At 44.9% G+C, this 24,781-nt stretch overlaps 2 protein-coding genes across 3 annotated transcripts; one reads left to right on the forward strand and one right to left on the reverse strand.

Moving 5' to 3' along the window:
• Nucleotides 1-1,463: 1,463 nt before the first annotated feature.
• Nucleotides 1,464-16,391, reverse strand: LOC117729616 (solute carrier family 22 member 23). The gene is made up of 10 exons (XM_034530874.1): nucleotides 15,972-16,391; nucleotides 14,435-14,538; nucleotides 13,352-13,506; nucleotides 5,720-5,906; nucleotides 5,323-5,450; nucleotides 4,367-4,469; nucleotides 3,989-4,215; nucleotides 3,267-3,299; nucleotides 2,751-2,874; nucleotides 1,464-1,884 (listed from the first exon to the last, which is right to left on the reverse strand). Exons 1-10 carry the CDS (start codon nucleotides 16,389-16,391, stop codon nucleotides 1,464-1,466), a joined length of 1,902 nt encoding a protein of 633 aa, XP_034386765.1.
• A 6,088-nt stretch (nucleotides 16,392-22,479) lies between these two features.
• Nucleotides 22,480-24,586, forward strand: LOC117729787 (glycine-rich cell wall structural protein-like). 2 transcript variants are annotated; one of them, XM_034531153.1, is made up of 4 exons: nucleotides 22,480-23,121; nucleotides 23,170-23,344; nucleotides 23,961-24,021; nucleotides 24,309-24,586. In XM_034531153.1, exons 1-4 carry the CDS (start codon nucleotides 22,569-22,571, stop codon nucleotides 24,327-24,329), a joined length of 810 nt encoding a protein of 269 aa, XP_034387044.1. In that variant the 5' UTR covers nucleotides 22,480-22,568; the 3' UTR covers nucleotides 24,330-24,586. The 2 variants fall into 2 exon arrangements, with proteins under 2 accessions (XP_034387044.1, XP_034387043.1); XM_034531152.1 differs by having other exon boundaries at nucleotides 22,480-23,344.
• Nucleotides 24,587-24,781: the final 195 nt, after the last annotated feature.

Genomic DNA, 24,781 nt, shown 5'->3' on the forward strand with positions numbered 1-24,781 from the left:
TTAGTGGTTGATCTTTGTTTCTTTTTCTTCGAGTGTATAACTGTTGAAAACATACACACTAGTAAATCGTACAGGGTGGCCAAAATACGTGCTGTGTACTTAATGTGAATATGGGCTATATAGATGAAAAATGGTTGATCTATTCAATGATCTTATATCCTATAAAAGTAAGGTTGATGGTTCATACATTATGAATGAAAGGTACAGGTATACATACCTTACATTGTTATGCAGTCCTAAGGGATACTTACGTAGTAAAGTGTATAAATGAACACCAATAACAACTAGAACAGGTCTCTGCAGACTGCACTGCTCTATTCTAAACTTCACAAACGTTTATTTCAAAAAACTGTAAAATATTACGCTTCCTGGCTATAGTTGCATAATTACAACATTACTACAGTACAGAGAACAAGGAGTGAGAGTGGAAATATCTAATTAAGGAGGTATTTCAAGCAACAACGTTGCCCTTGGCAGCATGACAAAATAAATACTGGTTTTCTTGAATTGCAATTCTCTGTTTTGTTAAAAACAAAAAGAATGAACAGAGCCATCACGATAAAGCCATTGAAACGCTGAGAAGCGTCATAAGACATACAGTAGCACACTGACTGGTCACTCTTATGTCCGTTCAACTCTCAGATGTTCAGAATCAGCTGCCGTCTCCACAGGCCACACACCCACACACAAGAGTCTGCCAAGGTCTCCGGTTGTTCGACAACCATCATACACCCACAACAATAGCAGTAATGCTTTCTTTAAAAATCAGTGTCTACACTGACCTCATCTCTGAGGATAAAGTGCCACATCGGACTTCCAGTAGAGGGACCACAAATACGAAAGATAAGGAAACATGTCAAACTATTTGTGCCCTTTCATGCAAAAAAAGAGTGGTAGTGGTTTAGCCAATCTCTGGGTGTCCCAACAAGTTGGCTGAAAATCACAAACACTTGATTGTGTCTCTGACATTTAGTGCAAAATAACTTATAAAGAATTATAAGATGCAGTGGAATTCTCTCTCAACGAGTCAAAAACTGCGAACAGAAAACTCCCAGAGCACACGTTGCTCAAAGCCTCTAGCCTGCTCTCCTTTGCCTCCCCACTTGCCTGCGCATGCGTCTTCTACCTGTCAATCATTCTCCACGGAGCAGACGGCAGTGCAAGGAAATCCCCAACACCACTCAAGACTTCCATATTATTTAACACACACACACACACTGACTTCAGATGGACTTAGTCCAGTACAATATTTTTTTGGCAACTCCTGAATGAATCATAATCACTACACAAATGTATTATCGTCACCGTTAAAGAGTTCATCTGGTTCATCCGAAAGATTCTTTGTTTTTGGTTCCCTTAAAAGTCTCCCCCCACCCCAACCCCTCCCACAAGTTCAATGACCATTCAGTTCAGATTAATGCTAAAGCAATAATTAGCGCAGTAGTAGACTATTGCTTGGATGCTCACACCCCGTTGGCTATGACATGATTTCCTATCACCTCCCCGCCAGTGGCCAGGGCGTATGAGGCGGGCACCGCTGCCAGAGCGGTTGCTGCTGCCACTGTAGCGCCCCCGGTGGTCGTGAGGTGCAGCGGCGTGTCGTGCACGCGGGCGTACTCCCCATCGGTCTTGGCCAGGAGGAGATGCTGCTCTCCGGGGTGGAGCAGCGTCTGTCGGGTGAAGATCTCTCCGTCGGCCAGGCTCTCCGGCAGGGGCTGGCCCCGCGGCTCGGGCAGCAGCAGCAGGCAGATGATGCACAGCAGGGTGCAGCAGGCGAAGATCACGTGATGCAGGAAGTAGCCCTTCTGGTTGTGGAGCTCCATGATGGGTGCGGTGAGCATGCCGAAGCCGGCGCTGGCCAGGACCAGACCCAGTCCTCCACCCCTGCAGGGAGAGAGAGAGAGAGAGAGAGAGGGTGGGGCAGATGTGTTACCACGGTAGTCTAACAACAACCCTTCAGGTATCGGTATCGGCTTCAAATAAAGTAGTGTGTGTTGCGGCTCCGACTCCTCACGCAACAAGCCTCTGTTGTCGGTTCTGTTTGTAGTGGCGCTCTGATTGACAGGCACGTGCTGTTACCCATTCCTCATAAACATAGTATTTCTATTTCTAATACATTTCAACAGGTTTATGAGGTGACTTTGCATTATCAACTTTATGTAGATATTCTTTGAACCTTAAGTCGTTGCACACCTCTGCCATATAGGGCACCTTTATGTATGCATGTGTGGTTCATCCGGTCCTTCTCTATGGAGGCCGACTTTTTGGCCCATACTTTGTCCGCACTAGTTCGTTTGAAGCATACTGAACAGACTTCACCTGTCAGTCAGCACTGCGCCACAAGATGGCGCTAATAAGCAACACAACAACAAGAGCTTTGGCCAAAGAGTCACAGTATGGACGATACAGGACACAAGAAATCAATGTACTTCACTATAATAGGAAAATATATCTTTCATGTGTGACATGGATCACACTTTTTATTAAACGTAACAAATAGACAGCTAGTCTTACGACAAGTTACAACAAACAAAAGATAAAGCAACATTTTTCTACTACTTAAAAGTTAGTACGTAGTACAACATTGGGACACAAAGTAGGCGTTCATTTTGCCCTTTTTCTCCATTTTTCACATTTTTGTGCGCATATTTCACACTTAGAATATGGACAATTGAGTAAAATTGCCCACAGTCGATAGCTCACTATAGGTAACAAATAAGTAATGATTTGGGATACAGCCTGGAGCTCACCTGATGACCGTAGGGGTGATTTCAGCACAAAAGAAAATGCTGAGTGTGCTGACCGCGTGAGAGGAGAACATGCCGATGATGGAGAAGGCCACCGAGAATTTCCTGTTCAGAGAGTCTCGCAGGACTAGAAAGAGGACACGAACATGTCAGAATACCAGAAACACCAACATTAATTTGTATCTTTATGTGAGGGATGATTCAAGATCTATGCTCATCACTGTCGGGGTTCATTATCACGCTTTTCTAAAATTATTTTATTGATTAAAAAAAAATAATATTTAGTTGCTTCCGATAAAACAAATTGTCCTCCCGCTGTGTACGGAGGTCAGACATGCATCCATAGCAACAGTCTGTGATTCATAACAGAGCTCTGCCATAAAGAAATAACAGATCATGCTGCGGTCGACCAATCAGAATCGAGTATTCAACAAAGCCAGGTGGGAAAAAAAAACGTTATTGCGCAGGGACTTTCAAAGTTAGACAAAGTAATCACAAATCAACAAACTGCAGTTGTACCTGTGTCATGGCGAAGGCTGTACTTTCCAATCACTGATTTCCATTAGCGAGCGTTGGAGAGAGGAGAAACATGACATTAGTGAGCACAGAGGGCAGCGCAGTGCTGACTCATAACAAGCAGAAAGGAACAAAACTCTGGACAGTTAACTACTGACGCCCGAAATAATGACTTCTGTACTGCGAATGGAGAACTGCAGTCCGCTCGGTTTAATTACACGGGGATGCAAAATGTCCAACTAACTTCACTGGCAAATTCCAACTTTCTGTTTTGCAATAACTTTCAGAACAGATTTGTACAACTTGGACTTTTTGCAATACAACAATACGCCATGAAATATAAATGTATTCTGTCTGTACTTTATTTTAGTTATTGGGGATTTTTAAAACCTTTTTTTTACTTTCTTTACTGTTTATTACATATTTATAATACTTGTTTGATTTATATTACTATGCCTCTTGTTTGCACTTTCTGTATGCTGCTGTAATCCAGTACATGTCCCCGCTGCTTGACTAATAAAGGATTATTTTATCCTTTTATTATTTTATTTTTACCCTTATCTTATTTCCCATAATTTACAATATTTAGCTATCTAGCTACAGTAGCTGAAAAGATACCATCAACAAAAGCCTGCTTTGTTTACTTGCGTGTGAAATCAAAGACTCGGGTGCAAAGTGTATACAGGTGTAGCAATGAGTGTTGCGGGACTCGTGCGTTTACTCACAGTTGAGTAAACCCAGCTGCAGCAGGGACGCCAGGGCAGTAATGATCATGAAGGTGAGCAGCCCGCCACGCCGACCCATCAGTCCCACCGCGGGGCAAAGCGCCAGGCAGGTGGCCACGGCGATGCCAGCCATCGTGTAATAGTCGGCGTGGCACAAGGCGGTGGGCTGGGCCTCCGGGTCCATCATACTGCGGGCGAAGCAGTGGTGGATCCCGTAACCCGTCAGCCTGCACCAACGACACAGAGACACATTCAGAAGGCGGACGGGGGGGAGGTGGCGCCCCGAGACGAGCGTCTGCCACGGGGCCGCTGAGGTTCACTGTCGCACGCGTGTCTTCACTTCGTGTGTAATTCATGCTGCGGCCACGGCACACTTACGAGTTGACGCACAGCACCACGATGTTCTTCCACAGGTTCCTGGTGCTCACCATCTTGACAATACAGGTCGGCTGGGGTTTCTTGTGCAGCTCCTGCTCCAGCTCTGGTAGGAAAACATGAAACGCACACCGTGAGACCTTTCCTTGCAGAAGGTAATGAGAGGTCGGCCGCTCTGGGGCCTTCAGCTCAGAGAAGTTAATGTGCTCTGGGCCCTTGAGATGGATAGCACATCCCTTTGCACACACTCATCATCGGTCTGTCTGCTTGGCCACAGGGAGAGTCATGAGCACTGAATCTATCACCGGGGAAGGGGAGGAGGGGATGTCGGTGAGAAAGGGGGGTGGCCCACGGTAGATCCTTGAAGGACCGCGCGGTAGCACTACAATTAATTGACTCTTTTCATCCTCTTTTCAGCCAGTCATTTATCAAGGAAAAGAATCCCTCAAATGGACTTCTCAAATGTTAAACGTACTGCCCAGTGATATTGTGTCTTTAATATCTTTGCTTTTTGTTCTGATCCGACAAAACAAGCAATTTGGAGACATGACATTGGGCTCTAAGAAATTGTGATGGGCAGTTTTCACTATTTCCTTGCATCTATAATGACACATTGAGTGGCAAAACAGATTCAAGTCAAATGAAAATAATCATTGGTGGTAGTCTCGGGCAGACGTCCGGCTTTTAAAAAAATCTTTATTGATCTAAAAGGAGAATGTATGTGTTTGTGCGATTGCAAATGCAAATGCATTTCATCATTAAAAAAAATAGCCGGGAGACGCTGCATGGAAACGACAGCAAGGGGAAGTCTCTTTGCTCAGTGTCTTTGTGTTCGTTGCATGTTCATAACGCTGCAACATAACACAGATGACGAACGTGAAATAACGTGCAAAAGGGAAGTGAATAAAGCAACAAAAAAAAAGATTCAGGATCATTCGTCCTGGTTTCACACCGCTCACCCGCCAGAACTCCATTGGGCTCGGTGGTCACGTTAACCTGGTTCTTCCTGGCGATCCGCAGCATCATGACTTTGGACCGCCTGTAGTGCTGGGTGGCCAGCAACCAGCGCAGCGACTCTGGAAAAAGCCTGGTGAGTGAGCGAAAGAGAGGAATGGGAAGGACATGGAAGAAGAGAAGAGAAGGATGAGAACCGATTTGTAAGAGCCAGAAGAAGAAACCGACAGAAATGGGGGAAGACAATAGAAGAAAGAGAGTATTGTTCGTAAGTTGAAGCAGAGGCTGCACAGTACTGTGAGTTGCAGTGTGTACAGTGCAAGCCATCGCCTGGCTCAGTGAGAGAAGAATCTGCTGCCCCCCCACCCCCCGCTGTGGGTTTCCTCCGAGGGCGGGACTCACCACACGTAGGGCAGCATCAGAACGAAAGGGCTGATTATGACAATCTGCAGGACCTGCCAGTCGTCGCGGCCCGGCCAATTGCGGCACAGAGCGGCAACCCCTGGCATCAGTAGCTGCCCGGCCACCATCAGAAAACTGGCCACCATGGTCATGGAGAAACGCCAGGCCGGCAAACAAAGCTCGATCCCTAAAGTGAAAGGACGGGGAGAAAGAGAAATCATTTTTTTCCACATGAAAACAAAGATTCTTGTCGTGCCGTTGCACCCGTGGAGACCAAAGTTCATTATCTATAATCTGCCTGCGTGTGGATGTAATGCCCATCATGAACTCAAAAGCAGCTTTAATGACCTGGAAGAGTGTGATGCATGTGTTTGTTTAATGGTGGGGCCAGTACTGAATCCCCTCTCTGAATTATTGAGGACTCCCATCACTAATCTAATCCTTCCCACGAGAACACACTGGTTTAACACCCGGCCTCTTTATAAACGTTTTTTTGAGAGTGTTCAGCTGCTCGGTGTGCGTTTCACTGTAACCGTCCCTTAATTGCCCCCCCCCCCCCCCCCCGACGAGGCTCCCATCCCCTACCGCCTGTAACATGGTACAGTCCAGATGGCCTGGCCCATATGGCAAGGTCTTTTTGAAGGTGACCATTGTGGGAGGATGGGTGAGGGAGGGAGACTCGCTAACCTGGCCTCATGTGCCACCACGTCTTATTGTGAGGAAGACGAAAAAGAGGGGGAGTAAAGGGAAGGAAGAAAGTAGGAAGGCAGGAGCCGAATACAAATGACTTTTCCTCCCAAAGGAAATGCAAAAGTCCCTCCATTCATCAGTTGAATCACCGGAGGAATAATAATAGAGACTAGCAAGAGGGAGGCGGAGGGAAAGAAAAACAAAGAAAGAGACGGAAAGATGACACAGATTTTCAGAGAAGAGAAAGACAAGAAAATCATTTAGTTAGAATGCAGGGCAGGAGGAACACAATATAGGTATTAAGGGGAATCCCTTCATCTATGTTTTCTTCAGCCCCAGACAGACAATTTTAGAGGTAATATCTCCAAAAGCCCTCCCTGCAGGAACCAAAACAGATGAAGGAAATTACCCTGACCCATACTACTAAACCTGACTTTTCTTATGAATTCTTAAGAATTAAAAGGAGAAGTGTAGTTTAAAAAAATGTTTCGATATTTACATCCCCAAGTCTCACACTCATTTATTTGTACTTAAAAGGATAATTCTGGTTTGTTACAATCCAACAGTGGCACCAGGTCTCCTAAACCACTTTGGTGGTAAAACCCGGGGTAAAACTGAAAGTGAATGCCTCTGTCAATAATAGTCCCTCATTCCATGACTGGAAAACTGTAATACCACGTATGTTAGGTCAAAGTGACGACCCAGGAAGTTGGTCTGTTAATGTGAATGATCTTTGTGAAATAATCCACTGAATTGCACAAAGGAATGCAGTTGTAGCCCCCCTCCACGCTACACACACAGAAAATGTATGAGCTCCTATTCGAAATGATTAAAATAGAAGAGAAACAATAAAATGGGCAGTGAAACGCAGTGTCAATCACGAGCTGTAAAAAGTGTCAGCCGCCGTACTGAAAGCAGCCGAGCAAAAACCAAGCCCCACCCACTGACTGCAAACTCTCGTTTTACAGCTAAACAGTCAACTAAAATATGTTTCTGAAAATAGGCAGTGCAAGTGCAAGCTTCACCAGCAGTGATTGACAGCTGCGTCTCAGTAGTTGTTTTCCTCCAGGCTTGGTGGAACCTTGCTTATGGCATTATAAGCACTAAAAGGAACCCGGATTCTTTCACAGATTATCGGTCTCATGTACCAGTCAGGATATAGAGCTGTTTTATAAAAATTTGCTTAAAGTTGAAAGCTTTTACGTTTTGAATGTGAAACTTAATAACTAGCGTAACACAGTAAAACGTTAAATTGTACCCCTCTGAAATGTAGAGTCAAGAATGAAGCAGCATAAAATTAAAGTGCAGTATCGAAGTACCTCAAAATCATACAAAAGTACAATGCTTGTTTCCATGTCTGACAAGCAACACCCGCTGCATGGATCACGATCACACACACACACACACACACACACACACACACACACACACACACACACACACACACACACACACACACACACACACACACACACACACACACACACACACACACACACACACACACACACACAACCTTGGCAAAGGCAATGCATCTCTAAACCTACTGCGCAAAACAAAAAAACACTCCCCAACTCTCTGGGGAGGTTTCTGATCCCGCTGACTACTGGGACGGACACACACACACGGACACACATGGAGACACACACACACTGACACACACAGAGACACACGGACACACACACACAGACAGTCACACATGGAGACACACACACACAGACAGTCACACATGGAGACACACACACACACACACACACACACACACACACACACACACACACACACACACACACACACACACACAGAGACACACGGACACACACACACACACAGTGTGAGAGCTTTGTTCCTGCTGAGTTGGAGAATGGTTCTCCTTGTGCTGATTATCTCACTGTCCTCCCCCCCCTCCCCTCCCCTGTGGGCTGATCCTCTCTCACCCCCCTCCTGCCCACTCTTCCCTCTTGCTCATCAGGGCTGAAGTGGCTCCCTCACCCTTTGTAAAGCCACCATCCCCCACTTCTACCCTCCTTACCTCCTCCTCCCACTGAGCAGTTATCCACCGTCCTTGCGGTGGAAAAAACAAAAAACTATAATGGAAGAAAGGGATGCTAAAAACAAAGGGAAGGCAACACAAAGCATCTGGTCTAATGGCCAAACTAATCTTTGATGACAAATGGCTGACAGCGCCACCACACACACACTTTGTGTTGTCGCTCTTTCGCGAACCTTGCCTGGGGCATGAGAACAGAACGAGAACCACAGTCTGTGTGTGTGTGTGTGTGTGTGTGTGTGTGATGTTGATGTGTAAGGAGGGGGCAGGAGTTGTTTTGCACCTCAAATTTGGGGAGAGGGAGAAATGTAGTAATGGACAATGTATCGATAAGTACCCGCAGAAGATGTATTATTGACAATTTGATCATACTTTAATTGTTCAAGTCAATTATAATCTTAGTCTTAAAGCCAAGTGGCCACATCTGGACAATTTGAAAAACATCGCCTCTGGTTTCTGGAACGTTATACACTAAACAAAATGCAAAATGTATACAGATGAAAATATTCCTCTGCTGCTGCCTTAGCTGGGTGACTTCAGAGAGAGGCAGGGATGGGAAATAGATAGCAGGGTCGGACAAGGGCACGGCATGACAGGACAGTACGTCTCCCCAGCTGTATCAGCAGTAGTTGTCCCTGTAGCTCATAAACACACACACACACACACACACACACACACACACACACACACACACACACACACACACACACACACACACACACACACACACACACACACACACACACACACACACACACACACACACACACACACACACACACACACACACACACACACACACACACACACACACACACACACACACACACACACACACACACACACACACACACACACACACACACACACACACACACACACACACACACACACGTCTCTGTCATTAGCTACACGTCTCGGAGACAGAGACACAGATATTAACCTTATCTAATGGTGTAAAAGTAAATACAGCCTAATTCCTTTGGGTCCATGCAAACCTCACTCCCTGAAATCCTCTCTGAGTATCACATGCCCACTCCCTGTGGGCCTCGAGGAGTGGCTCTGAAATGTTTTGCAGCTTGTGTTCAGCTGGGATTCGCACTGACAAATTCGAATGTCGACACAATTGTGTGAGAAAAAAACTAAACAAAACCTATATAGAAACGTTTTGAAATGGCTCCCGCAGCACTATCTGCAGTTGTCTGTACAGACCCAGAGCTGTTGTGCTTTCCAAATATATATTAATATAAAATAATATTTCATCTCGTTTGCCTGACATAACGTTTTACACCGTCTCAGGGTCTGAGAAACCTTCAAACCGATGAATGTACGACATAAACTGGTCATGTTTCACTGTCTCACTGGTCTCACTTTGACGGAGCCCTCGTCGCAAATCTACAGCTCCGTTCCAAACGCTCCGAGCTTCTCCACAACAAAGTCAAACGCAGCACTTCTGCGTCACGCTGTGGCCTCCTCGGAGCTCTGAAGTTTATGGGCCGACGTGAGAGAAGTGAGTTATTCTGCAGCAGTGGTTTGATAAGGACGCTTGATGCTTCTTGAATCCGAGCGGCTTTGAAAACCAACAGAGGGTGATATTTAACATTTAAAAAGATAAAGTTTCAGTGGAGTATTGCTTAAGGGTTTGTCTTTAAACAATGTCCAAACAGCCGTTGTATTAATATGATATTATGTGCCAGATGAGTTTGGATAATGGGCAGAAAAACAAGGAAAGGGGAAAGAGGAGTGAGGAAAGCGCCTTCCTTTTTTCCTCCCAGTGGGACGGTCCTTTAGGTACGTGCTAAATTACAAAATAATAAACCCTGAATGCAGAATTGGTGCAACAACCAGACATGCAAACAACACACAAATCAACACATTTACATTAGCAGCGCACACACCGAAGCTTCTGTTGGCAGCCGCAGTGGAGTTTATTACTCTCTTACGTGCTGCAGAGAGATTTCAAATGAGCCTCGAGAAAATGAGAAAGTGATAAAGTGAGAGTAATGAAATGGTAGTGAGAGAGAGGAGGTGGAGGAGGAGGAGGAGGAGGAGGAGGAGGAGGAGGAGGAGGAGGAGGAGGAGGAGGAGGAATGGGGCAGAGGAGAGTCAAGGGAAGCATAGAGCTGCATGTGTTTGTAAACGCTGCTGGATTTAGAAATTCAGCGCTGATGGTGAGAGGAGGCCGACAGAAAGAGTATTTCTGCGGGGTGATGAGCACAATAAGCACATATACATCCATCCATAATATGCTATATGTGTGCTACATGCATATTTGTGTGTCTCTCCATCCGATCTGCTTCACGTCTGCAGTCTTTTCGGCCGGTGTTAAAGCACTGGCTGTCTGTCAGCTCTCATTTGAGGGTTTTTACATCCACAATGGGTGTTAGCATCTGTCCTTTTGTTAGCACACGGCAGCAGGATAATGATACTTAACGTACAGGCGAGGCAACGTGGGATTGTTTTACGGGCAAACGGTAACACGTTTTTTCACTGGCCAAGTGGGTCACACGACCTCCCACCGACCGATGATGAGTTTCACCTGCTGGAGAGCAGGCGGAAAGCAGAACGCTTTGAAACAAGCGAGACGTGCCGCTGAAGAACAGGCCTGGAAAGAAAGGCGTGCGAGCGCTGAGCCATGGGGGAGTACAGTGGATCGGCGCTGAGCAAGGAGGTTTATTTGTCGACTGTGATGGATGTTTGCTCTTCCAAATAAGATTTGCTAATCTGCTGGCATGCTTACAGTCTGTGTGATCGTCTGACAGCTCGCGTTTTCTTGCCCTGTAGGACTTTGTTTTAATGACGTTGCAGCATCCGCAGATCTCAGTCCAGTTCTTACAGCCGTACAACCCCGAAGCTAATGATGGAGTCGGCCATGGTTAGTACTTGGACAGCAGACTTACAGTCTTCTTCTTCTTCTCATTAATTGTTAAAACTACTGAAATTGTTTTAATAAACTTTGTATATCCCTTTCCAGTGTTTCCTGCTTGCCCAATCAATTTTCACCCCTTAAAACTGAGAATATGTTTAAAAAGGAGACACTTCCCACACTCATCAGACGTGGATGTAAACACTCCTTGGTACATTTACTCAAGTATTGTACTTAAGTGCAAATTTGAGGTACTTTTACTTATTCCACCGCTGCTTGTTTGTATGTTTAGGATCACTGTCCAACGTTCCCCCGACATGGATGTGAAGAACCTCCAAATTAAAGCCTAAAGTCGCTTCAACTTCACAGCTATTTTTTCATCTCAGATCTAATGGGCCGCAGAGCCAACACAACAAAACAAAGCGTCACCTCCAAAACCCTGATGGACTTCACCGTTCTGTCCTGCAGGGGGACTGCTGAACCCCCCCCCTCTTGGCAAACAATACAAACACGGTACGGAGAGGAGAAGCTTCATATTCCACTCTGCGTGGGTTGCATTGCCCCACAGCTTGTGTGTGAGACACACACACACACACACACACACACACACACACACACACACACACACACACACACACACACACACACACACACACACACACAGTCATAAGATGTCATATACTGTTCTGTTCGGTTGTGAAATAAACGCAGGTATTTCACTCGACTCATTCAGCCCATGCAGCGTTGTCTTCTTCTTAAACCCATCGTACATAAATCACATTCCACTCTCACATTCTCAACTCCCCGTGACGTTGACTCAAAGGGTCCACGAAACACAACGTTATTAGTCTTTGTATACATCACAGATTCAATTCGTCTCTCAAGAGTCTCTCGGCAGACGGCTCGGAGGCGTCCATTTTGTTTGTTTGTTTTTAGAAGCAGTTCTGCAGATATGTATCACTATCCCCCGCTGAGAGGGACTAAACCAGCCCCACCGCGCGAGCTCCAATTCTGTCCTCGCTTCACGCATAATGATCTACTAATCTCCTACTGGCCCCACAGAGGAGGCCTACAGGGGGTGAGGGAGGAAAAAAACAAGGGGGGGGGCATCCTCAGGAGAAATGAAAATGCTATCAGCCAGTTTGGTGTCACCTTGGCCATTGGCTATTATGCAGAGCCACAGAAGGGAGAGGAGATTATTATACAATATATATCTTAATATTTAAGATGTGGACAGGGGGAAAAAACAGGCCTGCGTCTGTGCTCTCGTGAATATTTGCAAAATCTCTGCACCACAAACCTCAAGCATTGAAGCAATTAATCGCTGCATGAGCTCGAAGGTACTGTAATTCGGTGTGTCATCAACACACCCACTAATGGAAATCCCTAAAGGGATGAAGTCCCCATTAGCTGCTGCTCCACCAGCTTATGTGGCTCTGTGAGCATCTTCCATTAGTATCCATCTTACTATCTATATTCCCTATTAAACACATTACTTTCTACAAGAGCAATCGCTATGACCTTTCAAACTCACAGTGATTTTAACAAAGTTGTAAATACATACAGAAACCTACAGCACATGAACATTTGGCTGTCCTCAATCAGTTTTGCTCAACGCTTATCTCCATCTTTTTGACAGTCCACCACCTTCTATCAAGATAAAGACTGACCAACCAAATATTGGACACTTAGGAGGTAGATATTTTGGGTATAGCCACCCAAAATATCACTTCATAAAAGACAACAGTGATGTGACAATATTCACGGTGTTACTGGGATCTCTGCTTCGTTTGCAGGGATTGTTGTTGCTACTGGAAGGAAACAAACTAAAGATTTGTCAAAACCTTTTCAGGAGATCACAAAAAAATGTATTGTTTTCCTTTATACGTCTCTACCAGGGATCCCATACTGTGCCAGTCTGGCGTTAATGACTTGATTAAATAAACACAATGAACAGCCGAGCACGAATAAAGAAATACAGGAGTGGGGAAAGCAGAAACAACCCAGCAGAAAGCCTCATACTTACTGAGCACGTAGAGGGAGAGAGCGAGGCCCGCCAAGCAGAAACCCTCAAAGAAGCGCAAGGTGCTGAACATGGTGACGTTCACAGAGAAGGCAACACTCAGACCAAACACCAGCATGAAAAGCACCGAGAGAATCAACACCGGGTGTCGACCAAACCTTTGGGAACGGAGAAAAAGCAAGAAAAGAGAAAGACGGAGCAAAGTGTTTAATGGCTGTCACAAACTGAGAAAAGGAGCTTTTGCTTTGAAACGGATCGTTCCAGTCATTGTTTGCTTCAAACTCTGTGGACTTCCTGGTTGGAGGGGGGTCAGTGGGTCAATGGGTCAGGTCAGAGCTGAAGCCTGGACAGTTCTTTACATTGTTACCATGGTTACTGATCCCAAACGCAATGTGGGGACTTTTTTTCCCACGAGGCAGCTCAAGTGGTTCACAGGCTGCGGACACGACCAGAATGAATTTGATTGACAACAGCGCGCCACCCAATTAAAAATAAGCTGATTTTCTTACTGAGCCGTGCAGATGGATTTAGTTTGTGGCGGTCACGGCTATTAAAAAACATTTAAATATCTTAGCGGCAACCAAAATTGTCCAATAACAATCTCCTGGTATCTCCTGGAAGTTTTCATGAGAACTTTCTACTGAAGAATTCGACAGTAAGATCTGTGGGTTAGCCAGACTGAGCAGGAAAGTGGAAAAAGGTGGAACGCCTTGACATTTCCTCTTGTGCCAATAGCAGGTCAATGTTTTTACTTCTCCATATATATATATATATATATATATATATATATATATATATATATATATATATATATATATATATATACACACACACAACTTTAGATTCACATTGAAATGTCTGTGACCTAATGCTTGCTAAACTAATAACTGACAATTCAAAGTGTTGAATTCCATCCAACTCCATTGATGATGGAGGCAGACATATTAGAGACCACTATCTTCAGTAATATTTGAGTAGATTTAAGTGAGAAAATACTTTGTTTTTTGTAGCTTGAATATGATACTTTAGGGTTTACAAACCAAAGCGGTAAACAAGCACAAAACAGACAGGAAAGAGGCAGCTTACCAGTCAGCCATGACACCCATCACTAGGTAGCCAAATATAGAGCCCACAAGCAAAGAGAACTTGGCAATGTGCACCTTCCAGGCTGAGTCACACACCAGGTTCCACTGAAACGAGAGACACAGAGAGAGGAATATTAGTACATTTTTCAGAGAAAACCACCCACAACAAGATAAAAAGGGAATTAAACATCCTGAGAAGTTTCAATCTGAATGCTGCACGGGAACACAAACACATATAGGGAGAAGTCCATCAAGCTCCCGGACTCACTGTTTGATAATTCATGAAGGTTGATGAGTGTGCAAACATGCTGCAAACGTTTTTGAAATATTCAAACGTGCACCTTGAAAGGGAAAAACCACGGAAAGCGTGCAAGAGAATGTGGGCGCGTGTCTGTAATAACAGGAATCAATAGCTTTCCACTCTTCCCACTGAAGCCCATGGGGTCAGTGCACACACCGCTGTAGCTCTCAGCATCTGAAGCTCAGCCAAGGACACATGTGGAAGCACGATGTGGACTCGTAGTTGTGCACAACCCTGAAAGGATCTGCAGCAGCGCAGCAGAGCGATTCAAATGTGTGTGAAAAAGAAGAAAAAAAAGCTTTGGTGTTTCACAATGATTTACAGATGCATGCTGAGCCTCCGACTGTGCCGAGGAGCAGAGAAGGAGATGATTATTGGTTATGACTGATGATTGTTGGTTAGGAAATGGCCGTTGGTGATGTGGAGAACTCTGTCGGTATGGCTCTATTGCGTATACGGGCCATTAGCACCGGCACTAACAGATATCAGACGTGCACAGGGGCCCAAGCCGGGTAGAAACTCAACATTGCTGTTTATCGACTTTCGGTGGAATGGCACGTTAATGAAATGACCATTTAATCATGTTACAAAATACTGAAATTAGATTCAAAGCAATGCTCAGTTATTAAAGTTTTGTGCATGGCTAGATTAACTTGCATCCCCGGGGCCCCATTTCTCCCAGTCTCACTACAACATTTGGACTAGAGGGGTTTTTTTTGGCCCCAGATTGGCTCTGCTTGTGATGTAAATACATTAATTTTTAACGTGAGTAACAGATAAGCACAAAAATGAAATAAACATTTTGAAAGTGGATTTTCACATAAGTAGATTGGTAACATTAAATACAGTTCCTTCTTTGATGTCGTTATAAACGCCAGTGGGGGAAAGGGTGCATCCCTGGTTCTATGGCTCTGGGACAGTTGCAGCACAACAGTGCAGTACTGAACTGAGCACCACTTGGATCATTTCATAAATCGTTTGGTATTAAGTGGCCATATTGTGATCGTCTTATTAATAGCATGACACTGACTTCAACCATCATAGCCAAACCAAACCACAGCATAGTCATCTGCTGCAGTGGTAACTTAAGCTGTGTTAGTACTTGTGTATCAGCCTCTGCTGTGAACTGAGAGTGGCAGAGATGATGAAGATAATGGGTGGTGAGGAGGAGGAGGAGGAGGAGGAGGAGGAGGAGGAGATGATAACTCTGTGGGTCTATCTGGAGCTCAGTCGTTACCTTGGTAACTACATTCTGACTAAGTCCCGTGTGCAGCTCCAGCCTCCACTCCTTGCAGGCGCACAGCATGCTGCTGTCGCCGTATGCCCCCTCGGTGCCGTTGACTGCGAGTTGCAGCGCGGGCGCGCCGCCGGTGACCAGCGGGGATGCCGCGGTCCAGTTACTCTCGTTCGTGAGGGGTTGCACGCACGTGCCATTGGGCTGAGCCAGGAGGAAGTAATCCGAAAACTGACTAAAGCCGATGAACAATGCCGGTATCCAGGTCAGGACCACGAGCTGCTTCTGATGTTTCCCAAAACCCCCCAGAGACGGCAGCACCGTGCCGTCGATGTGCGGCAGGAGCCGGGGCACCGGGTGCTCCAGCGGGGTGAAGCCGTTCTCGGGCGGGTGGTCCTGCCCCTCCGGTCGGCCTGCTGCCATCGCGGTCTGGCCACAAAGAGAGCAGCTGGGCGCGACAGCGGGTGAAGCAAAGCCCCCGCTCTGCCTTAAGCCCTTTGACACAAAGGAAGCCCACAGCGCAGATAAATCCTGTGTGTATCCAACAAAAAGCCCGATCCAAAAATAGGGGTCTCCGGTCCGTGCGGGCGTGCAGAGGCACCAGATCACCGAGCAGTCGTCTTCATGGCGAGGGGGCTTGAAGCGAGGAGGGCTCTGGAGAGACTCCCGGGGAAAGTGCACGCGGACAGGCAGGCATGCTCACCAGCACGGGATTTGTATTCCATGAGTACAGCTCGTGCAGCGAGATCCATCCATGTGGAGCTGAAGTGGGCCAGGCCTGCTGGTGATGTAGAAGTAGAATATGGGGCTACATCCACACTGGGATCCTCTAGACATCTGCTGCTCCTTCACCCATGAGCGCCACAGGTCTCATACCTGCCCACACGGTGACCTCCAGGAGACGCGCATCACTTAGCTTCTCAAGTCCAGGATCCCCCGTCACCGGTCACCGGGCCACTCGATCGGTGTTGAGTTCAGGGACGTGCTGGAACACGCTGATCGGTTTGTCGCCGTCTAGTCAATGGGACGCGGCGCTGGGAGCGGAGATGGGGAGACCAAGCCCCGCCCTCCCTCGGTCGCGCTATGCGCTGCGATTGGAGAGCCTTCAAAGGGCGACGGCACGACTGACGGGCATCTGCAGGCAACAATGATCCCCTTTGTGCAGCCTCTGCCCTTTCCACCAAATATGAAGCATGCTATGATTCAACCCTTCACGTTTTCCGTGAACATGATTTACGATGAAATGATAAAGTGGTGGTATGTGCTGCAGTATTGTTATTAAAGGCGGTTTGTGGTGCTGCGTTTACTCAACGCCGCACGGATTTTTTATATCATGCGTTTTATTTTTTTTCCTCACAGGCGTCATATAAATAGGCAGTGTTAGTTACTCGTTTTAGGAGACAATAGGAGGATGTCATTGTCTTCGGATGGTGTGCTGCCTGTCAGCCACAAGGGGGCGTCAAACGACCACAATACCCGCCCTCACGTCAGTTAGTCTCAATTGATCAGACTATCAGCATCATAACAAGACAGAGATGGGTTACACTGCTCAAGATGCAATGAAGCAAGAAAGTGAGATTCAAATGTCTCCAAACGGATATAAATGGCGAGCGTGTTAATGTGGCGGCAGCTGCTCCCAAATGACTCAGTGTGAGTGACCTTGAGATGCAAGTGTAGTGACAGACTTTCCCCAGAAAGGCCTGCACCCACCCAAGAGAATGTGAGAAGTACTGCTTCACACGTGCACTGTGCATGTGTGTGTCTGTTTGTGCGTCTGTCAACCTGACAGCAAACTGACAACAAAACCTGATGCCTCTGAATGACTTGGGGCTGGTATTCAGGGTGCGGCTGAGAGGTGACAACTTGTGTTCATCTCTCACTCATCTCTCACCTTCTTCCTCCACACAAAAAAACGTTAAAACCTTTTTTTTTAATGAAATTAAAGTGCGCTGAATTTAATTCAATGTTAATTAGTTCATGATAATTAGCGTAATATCTACAAATGAACATGGTAACATTTCATTGGTGTTCATGTTGCGACACATAGCTGCTCTCTTCAACATTTTAGGCTTGTTTGCTTTCAATCACGTGTGTGCAGTGTTCGAGCTCAAAGGCAATTAGCCTATAGCTTAATAAAGACTGGAAGCAGGGGAAAACCATTAGCCTAGCTTTGTCCAAAGTAAAACAAATACAGAAACACTCATTGGCCCCTTTAAATCTCATTAATGAACACATCATATCTGTTTGTGTACAAACACTCACAAAATGGAAGACGAGAAAAGCACCATACAAGTACAGGTCCAGGAACCAATCACCTGATTGGTACCTAAAGAGAAAAACAAGGGGGCAGGGGAGAAACACGTGACACGTAAAAGAATACAAAACAAATCCAAAGGACACAGGCAAAGTCAGTTTCAATAAGTAAAAAAAACAACATCAATGAATCATATATTAAGGGACACTGATTTTGGCCATTTTGTGCCAGTGGAATATATCACATATCTTTGTAGGTGCAAGGGCTATCTGTCTTTTGTGTTTTCATCGTTTATATGAAGCAAACTGGGAATTAGTTTCACACCCATTTCTGGCTCAGCCTCCCCTGTCACCAGTTATTGGTTCCAATAGCCAGTTCCAAGCCGATAAAAATACCCAAACTCCTTTAGCTCAGTCTAATTAATCTTTTATCTTCTCACTCTCTCTCTCTTTGTTTGAACTAATGGAGTTCATTAGCACATAGATAGTAATTATTTAATTTGTGTGGAAAAAGTACAAAAATAAATTAAAGTTTCAAGTTTATTTGATGAGCACAATCACATACAAAAGCAATTTAAAAAGGAAACTAATTAAAAACGAATATTCTACTGTGTTACTCTTTTTTTTATGTGAAAAAGAGTTTTGAATGTGAAAAATAACTTTTTGTTATTTATCTGTTATTTATACTGTTATAAATCTAGCACATTGCACTGCACCTGTACTGCTTATTTTTGCACGTCTGGTTTGATACTAACATTGCATTTCGTTGTCCTAGTGCTACTAATGACAACAAAGTTGAATCTGATCTGATCTAATGTTACATTCTTCAATAGCTGCTGAGTTTATTGGGGAGAGAGTGGTGTAAGGATAGCCCTACTGTCCTTGAACTGCAGGGTTATTTTTCACATTAAAGCTCTTAAGGTGAAAAAAGAGCTTTAATGTGAAAAAGAGCTTTAAAGGAGATGTATGATTGTGGACTTGATCCTGAACTTAATATCCATGTTTTTTTAATTTTAGTGCTGGATTTAAAACAATTTGAGATTGTTAAGGTCCACGCATCACACTATTTCCCTTAGCTGGTCAAAAGAGACCTCCAAAATATCAGACAACCTTTAGAAAACCTGTTAAAGTGTACAGGACTAGAAAAGTGCTCTACAATTAAAAGTCCATTTATCAACAATCTCTTTCCTCTGTCTTAATTTAGTTTGTGCCTTGAGTTAACCAACTAAAACATGCATATGCAAGGTCATAATTAAAAGTTCCAAACTATCATTTCAAATGACATTTTCAGGGGTTCGGGGTCGGCTGTAGCTCAGTGGGGAGTGTGGTTGTCCCGTTACCACAAGGTACCCGGCTCGATACCGACTCTCTCCATAGTTGCATGTCGGAGTGTCCTTGAGCAAGACACTGAACCCCCAGTTGCTCCCTGGGCGCTTCACTGCTCCTTAATAACTAAGGATGGGTTAAATGCAGGATCAATAAAGGATTAAAAAATAAGTGTAGCTTTAGAAATAAGGAGGACCGGCGCTGGAATGTTGTTTTGGCAAAATATGTGTATCTGTGAGTTTATGTACAAGCAAAGGTGTGTTCTTAAATGTCATTCGGGAAATAACACGATGCTAAGGTGGGACCTTTAGAAAAATGTTCCAGCAGCTTATTACCTTCATGAATCACTCCCAGTGAGCATGCAAGAGCTCCAACACAACACAATCCCACAGTCTTACACACAAACACACATATTTATAGTGTTTAGGTTTATGCTCACTTTGACAGGGGGGGGGGGGCATCTGTGCTCCCTGCAGACCACCAGCCCCTCACACTCTCCCCCAGCTGTGCTAAGCAAGATTAATGCACATCAGGCTGCTGGCCCTGATGGCATCCCCAGACATGTGATCAGGGCCTGTCGATTTCAGTTCAGCATTCAACACCATCATCCCCTCCAAACTGAACACCAAACTAGGTGACCTTGGCATCAACACCTCCTAGCTGGATACTGGATTTACGAACCACCAGACTCCAGTATGTTATAGGCAACCTCCTCTACCCTCACCCTGAAAACTGGCGTCCCACAGGGCTGTGTGCTGAGTCCTCTCCTCTACTCCCCGTCCACCCATGACTGCACGCCTGTACATGGTTCCAATAGCATTATCAACATGATCAGTCTTGACTCCAAATCTGCAAACACCATATGGATTGGTCTTTATCAACTTACTTTGTGCAGTGTAACTCTCCTCTCTCTATTTGCTTTTCTTCCTTCTGTATATTGTTAATTGTGTGCAATGTCACAGGCTAAAAACAAATCCTCATAAAAAGAGGTAATTATTTTATGAGAAGAAAAAGAACTAGCAGCTTTGTGAGGCAGCAACACAATGGCAACACTTTGAGCTAAATGCTAACCTCTGCATGCTAACATAGTCACAATGACAATGCTAACATGCTGATGTTCAGCAGTTATGACGTTAACCATGCGCACCCTTAGTTTGTTGGTGACATTCTAATCAGGCCGTGGAAAAAAGTACAGCTGCAATGACACAACGTCATTTGTTTTGCAAGTATTTGGTCATTAAAAGTGCAACATTCCAAATTCAGAGCAATAATATTGCAGCAAACAACTATTTGCTGTGTAAAGTTATTGTGGAGTAATGTCTACCGAAGCAGAGAATGAAGTAGCTCTCCTTCTGTGTTGTAATCCAAACATATCTGTGCTCTGTGCTATGTTTTCATACCACAAGTACATGTGAGACTGTGTGTGCTCAAGCACTAACCTTCGATTCTGAGGGATGAAGCCGACGCAGAATTGCAAAAAGCTGCAATTCATCAAATGGCCACTTACTGCTGGCTCAAAAAGAGAGTCAATCCACCCAGAACCCTACGCTAACATTCCCCACTTTACAGCACAAATAAACATGTTTACAGACTGGTACAAAGTTAGATAATATCTACAGGGTGGGGTTGAATTTCTATCTCACTTGTTTGAATCAAATTAAGGCTTAAATGTATGTAAGTGACAGATGGGCCGTCACAGCCGCTAGCTGTCTGCTAGGTGTCACCTCGGCTGATTCGAGTGACTGAACTAAACAATGCGGCAATGGTTGTGGTGTTCATGCAAATATTTTCTAAATAATATGGCAATTCTGTGTGGTTAACTGTACGCCGGGCATCCTGCTCACCAATGTGCGGTCGTTGGATGACCTTGTTACCCAAAAGGAAGAAGACATGTGCTTCATGATGAATAAAGTTAATGTCAATGCACACATTTCAATTGAATTGTAATGTTACCCTATACAATTTCCTATCACAAATGATTTGATATATTGATGGAAGAAGTCTGTGCTCCAGTTTTTTCAGTGAGAGAAATTTTAACGTTGGTATTATTGTATGTATTCTATTTATATATAGCAGAGGGACAAACCAGAAACCTGGAGCATAATGGAGACCACAGAGTGGCTTGCAACACACAGCAGCATATTGCATATAGCTTCTTACTAGCTAATTACTCGTTAGCCTTAGCTACCATGGTAGTTTCGAGCTAGGTGGGCGTGTCTCAGCAACCATGCAGCATTGTGCCATCTGGTTCCTCCAAAAACACTATCACCTCTGTCAGCACTGTTGCCATAGTTTGCAGTGGTAAATGGTGCACTGTTAGCTGCAGCTTCAAGCTGCCTTAGAAGGTCACAGTGCCTGAAGACAAAAGAAGACTGAAAATCAAACAGTGTAGTGATCTCAGTTCAAACTTGACAGCTGTCCAAGGAAATTAGATCATGTAATGATAGATGTGTACCCCTACAAATAACAAAGCATGCGTGCAGAGTAAAGATACAAGTTTGAAAAGACCTGAAGGAAGGGAGGAGAGAGATGCACCTTGCTTGTTGTTTTCCAAATGAAATCGTCACTGTTTGGTCACATGCCACTGCAGCACTTTACCTTGAAGCTATTTGACCTTTACAGCAGGCAGTTTTGTCTGTTTGTCAATGTTGTGCCGACGCCAGACACACTCTCGTTTTGGAACAAACTAATATTGTCCAAACTTGAAAAAAATGCCTTAACCTTTTCAAAATCTTTTTAAAATATCATAACCTTTTTAAAGTGCCCCCAAAGATATAGGCTACGAGCACCAACACGCTCTCTGCCTCCAGCTGAGTCTGAAGGGGAGTGGCACGGGGAGTTCTTTCTGCTCAGGAGGTTGGGGAGTGGCAAAGAGGTGCGGTCCCCATCCTTAAAAAGGTGCTCTTTACTGCTCCTCAGCTGCAGTCTGACCGAGGGAACCAAGCTCGCAGGTGGACAGAGAGACTACTTGGCTGCTGAGTTTTGCACTGTACATTCTACAGAGTCCGTGTCGGAATAAATATGAACAGAAACTTCGGGTGCGACGACTCGAAGGGAGTGAGCACCACCCATTACGAACAAACCGAGGTCGTGCAAGGAGGCGGTGATGGATGCGATGGTGGATACTCCTTTAGCTCTTCAGAGTCCTCTGGAGGCGGCATTGGAGGCGGAATGTCAGGCGGAGTGATGCGCTGTGCGTCAAGCGGAATGTCGAGCGGTATGGGAGGCGGAATGTTGAGCGGAATGGGAGGCGGAATGTTGAGCGGAATGGGAGGTGGAACGATGAGCAGTTCGTCAAACAAAGTGATGCACTCTTCGTCAAGCGGAACGTCCGGCGGAATGATGAGCGGTATGGGAGGCGGAATGATGAGCGGTATGGGAGGCGGAATGATGAGCGGGACAGGAGGCGGAATGATGAGCGGTATGGGAGGCGGAATGATGAGCGGGACGGGAGGCGGAATGATGAGCAGTATGGGAGGCGGAATGATGAGCGGGACGGGAGGCGGAATGATGAGCGGTATGGGAGGCGGAATGATGAGCGGGACGGGAGGCGGAATGATGAGCGGTATGGGAGGCAGAATGATGAGCGGGACGGGAGGCGGAATGATGAGCGGGACGGGAGGCGGAATGATGAGCGGCATGTCCGGCGGAATGATGAGCGGAACGGGAGGCGGAATTATGAGCGGTTCATCAAACAGAGTGGTGCACTCTTCGTCAAGCGGAACGTCAGGCGGAATGGCGAGCGGTACCGCCATGTCAGGCGGAATGTCGGGCTGCACAATGAGAGGCGGAATGGGGTATGACTTAATTTTTTTGTTAACTTTAACCTGTTTCTGTGAACCAAGAGCTCTGTTTGCTATCAAATATTAATCATGACAGCCGGGTTTATCCCAGCATTCATGTTGCCCTGTGTAGACATAATAGTCCTTCAGCTAAAAAAAAAAAGGCGATTGAAGCTCATAAGTGCATCACAATATTTGCAGCAATCATATTTGTGTTACTGGGGAGTTATTTTCTCCAGTCTATACATTGAAAGAAGGTTGCATACTTCATGACACATTTTGCAAATAATGTGGCTGTTGTGAGTTCATGGTTAGTATGTATAATGAGTTAGCACTTAACAAAACAAGGCTGGACTTGAATTCACTACTGTATGTCTTAATGAGGACTCAAGCTGCTGTGTTGTAGAATTTTTAGAATCAGCTTCTTTGCTGCAGAACAACTTGCATCCCTGGAGAGAATCACTGTGTTTGACTTATAGCTCACATTGACCTACTAAGTACACTCCACTGCAACAGCTTGTCTCAGATTCAGTTAGGGAAACAATGGTCTAAACTGTGATACGGTTGTACCCATGCCTTTATTATAGTAATTAGTTTTGTGCTAATGAGTTTTCTCCTCTGCTCCCTGCAGTGGCTCGAGTTCCATGCAGACAACCACGGTTGTGAAGAAATCTCAATACACTCTTGAGTCTGTGAGTCATGCTTTGTTTTGTAATGTTATATACTTATAATGCTATTTTTCCTTCAGTAGAGAAATTATGAGCCTGTCTCAATCTTTTAGTCTTCATTTCAAAAGGAAAAAGGATTTTCTTGCAGCTTCACTTGATGCAGAATGACATGAATGGTGTTTTATTAAACTACATTTCCGGTGCACTAAGAACAAAACAAACCGGTCCACTTCCTCTTTGACTCAGTTCTGACATAACCCCCCTTAATACCTTCTTGTCTCCCCATTTCTCTCTCTCTCTCTCCCTCACAGGACAACAGCTGCAACAACTGAGGACTCTGCAAGTCTCCACTCCCACTATTCCCACCCCACATGTAATACTTTTAATAATGCACATGCATTATTCTCTCAGCTTTCCTCAGCTTTTCTGAGACATTTGTGTGTGTAACTTCTTTTAAACAGCAACCAGTTGATAGATATCTTTAAACATGCTTCATCCTAAACCAGATATAGTAAGCACAATAACATGCAACATATCATGTTCTATTCGGTTCTGAAATAAACGCAGGTATTTTCCTCGACTCATTTAACCCATGCAGTGTTGTCTTCATTTTAATCCTCAGGAGAAATGAAAATGCTATATATATGATTTATATTATACAATATTTATATTTTATTATAATGTATTTATATGGTATTTATACATCATATTATACTGAATATTATTATATGATATACATATATTTATTAATATACTGAATTGTATGAATAAGATGTCCTTATTA

Source organism: Cyclopterus lumpus, chromosome 4, assembly GCF_009769545.1.
Source record: "Cyclopterus lumpus isolate fCycLum1 chromosome 4, fCycLum1.pri, whole genome shotgun sequence".
NCBI lineage: Eukaryota > Metazoa > Chordata > Actinopteri > Perciformes > Cyclopteridae > Cyclopterus > Cyclopterus lumpus.

What these genes read in the sequence shown, in the direction of transcription:
- LOC117729616 (XM_034530874.1), bottom strand. Translation starts at nt 16,391, where the DNA reads ATGGCAGCAGGCCGACCGGAGGGGCAGGACCACCCGCCCGAGAACGGC. An exon ending in GCCCAATGGAGTTCTGGCGG is followed by an intron (nt 4,470 to 5,322) that starts GTGAGCGGTGTG and finishes TTTTCCTACCAG; the next exon opens with AGCTGGAGCAGGAGCTGCAC. An exon ending in CAGCCTTCGCCATGACACAG is followed by an intron (nt 2,875 to 3,266) that starts GTACAACTGCAG and finishes TCCTCTTTCTAG; the next exon opens with TCCTGCGAGACTCTCTGAAC.
- LOC117729787 (XM_034531152.1), top strand. Translation starts at nt 22,569, where the DNA reads ATGAACAGAAACTTCGGGTGCGACGACTCGAAGGGAGTGAGCACCACC. An exon ending in ACAATGAGAGGCGGAATGGG is followed by an intron (nt 23,345 to 23,960) that starts GTATGACTTAAT and finishes TGCTCCCTGCAG; the next exon opens with TGGCTCGAGTTCCATGCAGA. An exon ending in CTCAATACACTCTTGAGTCT is followed by an intron (nt 24,022 to 24,308) that starts GTGAGTCATGCT and finishes TCTCCCTCACAG; the next exon opens with GACAACAGCTGCAACAACTG.